At 35.0% G+C, this 10,644-nt stretch overlaps 1 protein-coding gene across 1 annotated transcript in view; it reads left to right on the forward strand.

Annotated features, from left to right (window-relative positions):
- The window catches only part of LOC125039656 (ATP-dependent DNA helicase DDX11-like), a 12,823-nt gene extending 5,973 nt beyond the window's left edge, over positions 1-6,850 (forward strand). The window contains exons 10-21 of the mRNA XM_047633829.1: positions 283-435; positions 579-708; positions 994-1,169; positions 2,037-2,160; positions 2,351-2,591; positions 2,832-3,042; positions 3,217-3,366; positions 3,521-3,644; positions 4,271-4,401; positions 4,693-4,790; positions 6,349-6,484; positions 6,631-6,850. Coding sequence (XP_047489785.1) covers positions 283-435; positions 579-708; positions 994-1,169; positions 2,037-2,160; positions 2,351-2,591; positions 2,832-3,042; positions 3,217-3,366; positions 3,521-3,644; positions 4,271-4,401; positions 4,693-4,790; positions 6,349-6,484; positions 6,631-6,663 — 1,707 coding nt within the window. The 3' untranslated portion in view covers positions 6,664-6,850. The remainder of the gene's footprint in view (positions 1-282; positions 436-578; positions 709-993; positions 1,170-2,036; positions 2,161-2,350; positions 2,592-2,831; positions 3,043-3,216; positions 3,367-3,520; positions 3,645-4,270; positions 4,402-4,692; positions 4,791-6,348; positions 6,485-6,630) is intronic.
- The last annotated feature ends 3,794 nt before the right edge of the window (positions 6,851-10,644 follow it).

Genomic DNA, 10,644 nt, shown 5'->3' on the forward strand with positions numbered 1-10,644 from the left:
CTGTCTGATGGAGTGATGATGAGCAAGATATTTTACACGGATAGGAACTTTTAAAGGCATATATTGTTTTTGTTGATGGAAAACTAATTCTGTTTTCTGCTCATCTTTTTCTAACTTGTTTCCCTAGAAAGTTAGAATTTTGTTTTCCATGATTTTCATTCCTAATGTAGAGAAGCATCTACATACTCTTCCCAAAACAATATAATTCATCAACTCATTGCATGCATACTTCATAATGAAAAGAAAAAAATCCAAATACACTCAAAACTGGATTTCCTTTAGCTGGTTGTTCTGCCATACAACACCCTCCTGCACAAGGGTACACGAGAAGCCTGCCAGATACGCTTAAAGGGTAATATCGTTATTGTAGATGAAGCTCATAACCTTCTGGAAACTATCGCCAACATCCACTCAGTTTACATCAGCCATGGGCAGGTATGAATCTTTTTGGTTGTAAATTCTTTAATGTTTATAGTGATTCAGCATACATATTTTCCTGCTTGGAATAATATGTTGATATTATTGAAGAAATCATGTAGATATTTAATTTTTTTTATGTTTGAAATGTGATTTTTCAGTTATCTGGAGCACGTGCACAGCTAAGCCAGTATTTGGTACGTTACAGCAAAAGGCTTTCTCCAAAGAACTTGTTGTACATCAAGCAGATTCATTTCTTCATTAATGCTCTAATGAAACTTCTTAGTGGAGGTAATATAATGAACAGTATATACATAATACTTTCTGCCATAGATAGAAATATGAAGGTAGACATATCTATTTACATTTTTATAAATGTAGATATGTGGTTAACATTTTCATATAAATAAATATATGCATAGCTTGTACAACTGGCTGTTAGTGGAATCCATTTGTGTCAGTTTTTTAGATGTTTAAGTTTATGCTTTAGGATGTAGAATGGAAACACTAATTACACTTGTATTATCCTTTTTTATTTAGAATTTAATATATTATCATGCATTATCTTATTGGCAGGTACACAAAGTATTGGTGCTATGAACACCAACAGCAACAAAGGGCCAGCTGCTGGCAACCAAAGCTCCAGTTCTCGCATGCTTACAGTGCCAGTCTTTTTGGCTGAGACTCTCACTGACAATTTGAACATCTTCAAACTTATACAATACATTGAACAGAGCAAGATTGCCCACAAGGTATGAAAAGGACAATGGAAATAATCTTTATAGTAAGATAAAAAGAGGGGATGAGGTTTACATACAAATGCTCTTGGTATATGATATGTAGTGTATTTATTTTATTTATTATTATTATTTTTTAATTGTACTCTGCTGCAAAATGTTTTGGTTTTTAATACTTGACCTTCATACTGCCTAATTTCATGAAGATTACGTAATATTATACATGCTAAGAAATATATCAAGAAGATTCATCATTTAAGAAGATAAAATTACAGTATATATGAGATGTTTTCATTATCACAGCACCATGAGAAATATTGCCCATAATAAGTTTTGTGTTTTATGGAGGCATTAATAAGGCATTAAGACACTGGTGAGATTGGTGATAAGTGGCTGAATGCAATAAGTTCAAAATAGTATCATTGTATTTTAAATAGGCTAGTTATTTTCACCAAACTATTTACTCTCCATCTGTCATGAATCCTCAGCTTGATGAACAAAATATATAGGAAGTTCTTTAGCCTTAATCAAACCTTCCTCAATATTTGTCTCAGTGTATGCTTTAGACATGAGTAAGAGAATAAGATAACCCTTATGTTAAATCCATATTTATTTCAGTAGTAGCGTAGAGATTCCCAAACCCAGGTACTTGGGAACAAGAGGATGAGTGGATCCTGAGTATAGCGTATTTAGAAAAGTTTAGAGGATTAATTTTAGATAATAACTCATTTTTAACAGAGTATATGGACAAGTTTGGTTACATTCAGACACAAGACCAAGAGTACATAGATAGTTTTAAGGTGTATTTTCTTGTTTCATTCTTCACTGTTTATGAATCATATATTATTGTATAAATTTTACACTAACACATCTATTTCACAGCTACACTCGTTTAGCCAGAAGTTTGAAGGGACTGTAAAAGTTCACAAAGTGCAAAAGCAGTCTTCATCGACCTCAGCCTTTCTTGCAAAAATGGCTAGTCAAAAAAATAATAACAGTCCAAAAGGTATATATACTCATACTGCTGTTTGGTTAAGATTTTTTTTTCTTTTCTAATTGCTTTGCTGCTGTTATTTTGGAATTTTCTATTTAATTCTGTCATCTTAGCTTCAGAATATTGTTGTATATTTTAAAATATGTAACATGACTATTTAGCAAAATACAGTCATCTTATTCGAAAACTGTAAATTTTTTAGAGAACCAGCAGCCAGAAACTCCCAAGACAGAAAAACAAGTGAAGCAAGAGGAAGAGGAGGAGGAGGAGGTGGTGATGGGGTCACCGCTTATGCAGATCACAGAATTCCTGAGAGCTCTCCTCCAGGCCAGTGAGGATGGACGTATCATTGTCACTATGGGATTGACTGCCCGGAAGTCGTCCTTGAAGTATCTCCTCCTTAATCCTGCTTCGCACTTCCATGACATTGTTAAGGAATGCAGGTGTGTTGTATGTCACTTGCTATTAGTATGAAGGCTTACAGTTGGTACGTGGATGATTGCTTAGTGGAGGTGACTTTCTAGTACAGTGTTTTTCAGAGTTTCACAGTTTTTCATAGTTTTTCTCAAGTATGTGTCTTGTTCTTTTATATCTGTTACATTATACAAGTAAATAGATCGTAAAGTATTACTTGCTTGTAGGTGTTGCTTGAATAGTAATCACACAGAAACATCTGCCACCAGGTCAGTCATTGTGGCTGGAGGAACGATGCGCCCTGTGAGTGAGTTCCGTAACCAGCTCTTCCTCTCAGCTGGAGCTACTCCTGAGAGAATCCATGAATTTTCTTGTGGTCACGTTGTCCCAGGAGAACAAATCATGCCCATATCTCTCAACGAAGGGCCCACAAATGTCACCTTAGACTTTACCTATCAACACAGAAAAGACCCTAAAGTTGTTAGTATCTTTGTGATGAATTCCTGAAGTTTGCCTTGATGTAGATATTCTTTTGGAGTATATAATTTTGTACACTAGTAGGCTTTGTATATATTTGCTAGAAAAGAAATACAAAATACTACCTCTATTATATTTGCATCTATAGTATACTTTTCCGTTTTTCACTTTTTGTAGTTAGATGAGCTGGGACGTGTTATTGCTAATATCTGCAATGTTGTACCTGGTGGTCTAGTGTGCTTCCTGCCATCATACGAGTATGAACAGTACATTTTCAATCATTTTACAACAACTGGGGTTATTAGCAGATTATCAGCCAAAAAAAAGGTACAGTAATTATTTTGAAGTTGGCTTTTTTTGTGTATACTTATGAATTACAGATATTTTGTATTGTAGATTCGAATTCAAACATGTGCACTTGAAGAAAGAAAAAAATACACCTGTAACATTTATTTCATTCATATATCATATTTGATTGCAGATCTTCCGTGAGCCAAAGAAGTCAAGCCAGCTCGACAGTATTTTAAATGAATATGCAAAAACAGTACGGTTATCAGTTACAAACACCACAGGAATAACAGGCTCACTCCTTTTCAGTGTTGTAGGTCAGTGAATGTTACTTACAAGCCTAAAATTACTTTTAGTGAATATAGTACATTTATTAAGAAAAATGAATTACCACCACTCCTAATTCTTATAGTTCCACTTTACATTGATACTGGCCACTTTACATTATGGTTTTGTTTAAGTATTTTCACATCCACAAGTGTTTAATCATTTGGGTGTCAGCTAGCTACTACCCTTACCTAACCTCACTTGTTTTTTCTATTCATTGAATATCTGGGGGTTAAGTTTGTATTTTGTTACCATTAAGACCATTATTAATATTACTGTTGTTTTGTTAATTATTTTGATAATAATGTTAATAAAAAATCCCTAAAAATTCATTGCATGGGGTAAATAAGTGAGACACGGTAGACCTAGTAATTGACTTCTTGGTGACTTCCTGCTTGTATAGCTATCTATGTAGAAAAAAAAAATATAGGGGGGGAAAAAAAATAACAATGCATATATATATATATATATACATGCTATGCCAGCACCAGTGAGGTTGTATGAAAACTTGTATCTTTCCTCTTGTATAGAAAGGATTTTGTATTATGAGACATTTCTTTCCTCTTGTATAGAAAGGATTTTGTATTATGGTACATTTCTTTCCTCTTGGCTGCAGGTGGAAAGATGAGCGAAGGCATCAACTTCAGCGACAATCTGGGCCGATGTGTTATCATGGTTGGCCTTCCTTATCCCAACACCCATTCACCTGAACTCAAGGAAAAGATGCAATACCTGAACAAGAATGTGGTTGGTCTTGTTGATATATTTTAAAATATCTTTGAATTTTATTTTATTATTATTATTTATTCTACTTCACTTAGATCTGTTACTTGAGTATTTCTGATATTATACTATATATATAAATGATACAGTATTAAGGAGCATACATATTGATAGTCTGGTATATTTAGGAATCCTTTAGTTTAAGGCTTCACTGATTTCTAAACTGCTTTTCAAAATTTCACTGTTGTTTATTTTATGTGTAATTATATATAGGTTGATTGATACAAACCTTAGAAATTGTTTTCTCATAACCAGTCTCCAGGGCCTGATGGAAAGCCAGCAGGTTCTGTCTTCTATGAAAACCTCTGCTTTAAAGCTGTAAATCAGTCCATTGGCCGAGCTATCCGCCACAGGTGAGAACAGTTTATTTATATAATATATATATATATATATATATATATATATATATGTATGTATGTATGTATGTATGTATGTATATATATATATATATATATATATATATATATATATATATATGTATGTATGTATGTATGTATGTATGTAAATATATATATATATATATATATATATATATATATATGCATATATATAATTTTCTCTTTCTCTTTCTCTTTCTCTTTCTCTTTCTCTTTCTCTTTCTCTTTCTCTTTCTCTTTCTCTTTCATTTTCTCTTTCTCTTTCATTTTCTCTTTCTCTTTCATTTTCTCTTTCTCTTTCATTTTCTCTTTCTCTTTCATTTTCTCTTTCTCTTTCATTTTCTCTTTATCTTTCATTTTCTCTTTCTCTTTCATTTTCTCTTTCTCTTTCATTTTCTCTTTCTCTTTCATTTTCTCTTTCTCTTTCATTTTCTCTTTCTCTTTCATTTTCTCTTTCTCTTTCATTTTCTTTATCATTTTCTCTTTCTCTTTCATTTTCTCTTTCTCTCTCTCTTTCATTTTCTCTTTCTCTCTCTCTTTCATTTTCTCTTTCTCTCTCTCTTTCATTTTCTCTTTCTCTCTTTCTCTTTCATTTTCTCTATCATTTTCTCTTTCTCTTTCATTTTCTCTATCATTTTCTCTTTCTCTTTCATTTTCTTTCTCTCTTTCTCATTCATTTTCTCTTTCTCTCTCTCTTTCATTTTCTCTTTCTCTCTTTCTCTCTTTCTCTTTCATTTTCTCTATCATTTTCTCTTTCTCTCTTTCTCATTCATTTTCTCTCTCTCTCTTTCTTTTTAATTTTCTCTTTCTCTCTCTCTTTCATTTTCTCTTTCTCTCTTTCTCTTTCTCTTTCATTTTCTCTCTCTCTCACACACACACACACACACACACACACACACACACACACACACACACACACACACACACACACACACACACACACACACACACACACACATTATATATCCACATATCTATATATATAATATATACACATATATATACATATATATACATATATATACATGACTTTATATGTATATATATGTATATATATACATGACTATATATGTATATATATACATATATACATGTATATACATGTATATACATGTATATATACATATATACACATGTATATATATACATACATATATACACACATACATATACATATATACACATATATACACATATATACACATATATACACATATATACACATATATACACACATACATATACATATATACATGTGTGTGTGTGTGTGTGTGCGCTTTTTTTTTTATGTTATTTTAAAAGATGAGAAAGTCCATTTTTGGTATGACAATCATCAGTAGGAGTATGATTATTTCACCATCATGACCAAAGTAACTAAGGATAAAGAATAGAGAACGAAGCTTATTTAAGTATCCACTAGAAATTTCGCAATGCTTTTGTCAAAAAAAGATTAATAAATTCTAGTACTGAAATAAATTACACTACAGTCAGTCATGACGGTAAATCATAAATTATTATTTTTTGTTTTTTGAAGAAATGATTATGCCAGCATTCTGCTCTTGGACCATCGGTACAGTCGGCCCTCCTCTGTGCAGGCCTTACCAGAGTGGATCTCGAAACATTTGAGAAAGTGTCCTAAGTTCGGTCAGGCGTTTGGTCTAGTCCGCAAGGTAGGATTAATGAATGTGTCTTTTATCGTATTAAGAGATAGCCAATTTTATATAAGACTGCATATGGTACACTAATGTCACATAATGTTTAAAAATGGTTATATTGAATTCTTATACAATAATTTACTTTTTTTTTTTTTTTCTAGTTCTTTGCAGACAAGAAAACAACAGCCACTTGAGCATAACATTTGTAATAATTGTAATATATATTTTTGTATGAAATTCCAATGCAATAATGTCACAATCTAAAGTGACTAATACAACTTTATGTATTTCTTTGCCCTTGTAAATTCTTGTATGTATATAAAGTATAATAAAGCAAAATTTCAAGGTATTTATCAAAAATAAACTAATCTTAATATCTTACAGCATTACCCCTTTGCCTCTGGTAGCATATACATCATGCCACACCAAGAATGGCCATAATATATAATAAATTCATTTTTAAGATAGTATTCACAACAAAAGTGATCCTCAGATATCATCTAGCTTTAACACAGTGGCACTGAGTATGTACACTGTCCACTGTAGTTTTGTTTTGGCAGTTTTGTTTATATATAAATGTCTTCATAAGCTCCTAATCTCATTCCTTGAATCATCAGGAAGTACTCGGTTTGAATACTACTATCCTTGTTATTTTTACTAATATTGGTAGTAACATCATCGTTATCAAAACATTCTATGCAATACTAATAGTAATGAAACTAAAAAATTTCCTTTGTGAAAATTAAAGTATGAGGTAAACAGGTAAGCTCAGGTAGGACTAGTAATTAACCTGACTATGACTAAGCATTTGTGAAGCTTTCTTTGCATAATGGTTAATGGTTACAAAGCAACATAAATGCTAGACTTCAAAGGTCCTATAGCATTACAAAAAGGTGTAGTAGAAAAAAGTGCAAGGGGGGTTAGTTAATGATTTAATGTACTATACATCAAAAGTCATACAGCAATTTAGGATAGTATAGTACTGAGAAGGATGAGGATAGAGATGGTTAGTAATAAGTTAAGGTAGAAATTAGCAAAAGGGTGATTAGATCAAAATTGTCTAAGGAAAACTTGAGGATTCTGAAATGATGTCCATATGGAAAGGATTAGCAAAAGGGGATTAGATCAAAGAGCAGCTTCAGAACAAATGTCAGGAAGGGGATTGATCCAGGGAAAGGTATTTTTGTGATAAAAGCTAGCCACTTTTATCTAGGGGGAAGTGGAAAGGATAATGGGGAAGGAAGGGAGGGAGTGGGAGGAAGGGGTGTAGGGGGAACATAAGTAGGAGGATAGATGTTGGCTATCACTTTGAGTGTAGAGGGAATGGGAGCCAAGAGTTGGTTGGATTGTTGAGGTATAGACATGTTATCTTGTGTTATAATTAGATAGTTTTGAATGTCCAAGAGTTTCTGGAATGGAGTTGGTTGAGCAGGTCTTAGAAACAAAGATTTTCTTATGTGAGGGAGAAGAGGGGACAGACATTTGAGGGACGGAGAAAGAGGAAGGTGTAATGCTTAGCTGGAGTGAAAGGCTTATATTGTCTGATGTGATTAGTAGAGCAAGGAGGAGGAGGAGTAGACATTGGGGAAATAAAGATTGGAGTGTCTAGGTTTAGAATGGCAAAAGAATTTGACTGGGAGAGTGAGGGGGTAGAAGTGGGTACTTAAGGAATAGGAGGAAGAGATGCTAGGGGAGATGTAGAAACATCTTGGGGAGAAGGGGTAGGGGCAGAGCTAAAGACAGCACTAGAGTAGGTAGTAAGAGAAAAACATTGTCAGCATGTTTCCTGCCTGGCTTTGTGTAATGTGAGGCAAAGTTTGAATTTGAGGGCTGCTGTCTCAGACTCACCTTGTAGACAGGGTAGCCCTTATAAAATACATTATAGGAACCGCCACAATTGGCACACATGCATGATTGTGCAGTTTGAATGATCGTGGCCAAGTTGAGCACATAGAGGGCAGTGGGCTATGTAGTGACAATGCTTGGGAGGGTGGCAAAAGTAGCAACAAGCAAAATGGTTGGACAGGGAAGGACTCTCTACCAATGTAAACTTCATGGGGAGGTCATGTCTACAGGTGGTCCTGGCAGTATTGGTGTAGGACAGTTCAGTGGCCTCTAGGGAAATGATGTCGCATTGTACTGATATGGCATCTTGGTCAAACAGGCAGGCAAGTAGGACGTTTATACAGTCTGACCAACCGTTGTCATAGTCAAAGAAATCAGCCAGATAGATGGAAACAGTTCCAGTACAAGTATCAATGGAGGGTTGAATCTGAGCCAGAGGTCAGGGAAATGGAAGAGTTCAATGTCATTGGGGCTATTTGCCTTGTGGACTATGATGCAGTATCAGTACAATGCTACACTATTCCCCCTAAAGGCCACCGTAAGTCCTCCACCAGCATTGCAAAGACTACTTTCTACAGATATGACCTCCCCCATGATGTTTATATTGGTAGAGAATTCCTCCCTGTCTGATCATATCAACCTACCCCTAACAATGTCTAATTTTTTGGCACCTAGACGCTGCCAAGCACTGCTGCTCCACAGCTCAATACCCTGTGTGCCCAATGTGGTCATGATTGATCAAACTGCTTTGCACAGTCACACACGTGCCAATTGTGGCTTCCATAATGTATTTTGTAAGGGTTGCCCTTCCTAGAAAGTTGAAAGTGAAGTGGTAATTGATTCAAAATTGGCCTCACATTACATGGTCAGACGGGAAGCACATTGACGAGGTTTTTCTCATACTCCCTACTCCAATGCTGTCGTGCACTTCACCCCTTCCCCTTCCTCCAAAGACGTTTCTACATCCTCCCCTGTATTTATTCCTCCATCTAATGTTTCCACTCTTAACCCCTTCCTCTCCCAATCAAATTCTTTTGCAATTTTAAATCTAGACCCCCAGTCTCTACCACTGCCCTAACACGTGCCCCTCTCCCTCCTCGCTCTATCATAGCAGACAATCTAAATTTTCCACCCCGTCTTCTACCACACTCTCTCCTCCACCTTCCTCAGATGCTTATCTTCTATTCTCCCCCTCACAAGAAAACTTTTGTTTCTCACAACTCCCCAACCAAATCTACTTTGGAAACTCCCTCTACACTCAAAGTAACTGCTGACATCCCTTCCTCTCCTATTCATGTTTCCCCTAGACCCCTTCCTCCTACTCTCTCCCAACACATCTCGTTCCCCCCTTCTTTCCCCATTATCCTTTCTGCTTTCCCCTGGATATACAGAAGGGATAATGTCAGAACCCCCCCCTTCCCTGGATTCTCTTCCTCTTGACATCTCTCCATAAACAGATCTAATTACCCTTAAACTCACTTTAGCCCATTTACTCACCCTCTTTTCCCCCTTTTAATCCAATACTATTCTGAACTATAATACAACATTTGACATAGCACATTTAATCAACAACCTCCCCCCCCCCCCCCCCCCCCTCTTTACCCTTCTCACTAATACACCGTTTTATAGTGCTATATGACCTTTGATGTCTGGCTCATTTATTTTGCTTTGTAACCATTAACCACTGGGCTCTGTAATGGCAGTGAAGGATCTGAATCCAATGGGTTTAATGTCAACCCAGTGGGAAACAGGGATTACTTTTTTTTTTTTTTTTTTTTTTTTTGTAAATTAACTTCTCTCAAGTGCCTTCACATTATGAAGGAATATCCAATCTTTCTCCATCTGCTAAATTTTGCATTAAAGAAAAAACACAGTGGATTTATTGATAAATATATTTATCATAGGAAAATAACAATGAGACACTAGTAATAGAGAGATGGTGCATATCAGCTTGACCATGGAAACACTGACACCATGAATATTTGTGTAGACATGACCAATGGGAATGGAATGAAAAATTACAATGAAGCCCTAAAATGAGTGGAAATTCCAGCCCATGCCAACTGCACAATGGTCTTCATCTAATTTATGCAGATTGAGAATTCCTGATGCAGCACTGGGTTACACAGTCTTACGAACATTCTGCAGTTGAACATGGGTGTATATATTTTATTTCTTTTGTCTACTACTTTTATTCCTACAGAAGCCTGGTATATTTACAATGGCATTTCAGGAGGCAACAGATGGTAACAAATATATTTTTAAACATTTCATATTCCTAATTAGGGTTTTATATCTTTTAAATATATAATTCAATAATAACAAGTGAT

The sequence above is a fragment of the Penaeus chinensis genome, chromosome 27, assembly GCF_019202785.1.
Source record: "Penaeus chinensis breed Huanghai No. 1 chromosome 27, ASM1920278v2, whole genome shotgun sequence".
NCBI classification, from domain to species: domain Eukaryota; kingdom Metazoa; phylum Arthropoda; class Malacostraca; order Decapoda; family Penaeidae; genus Penaeus; species Penaeus chinensis.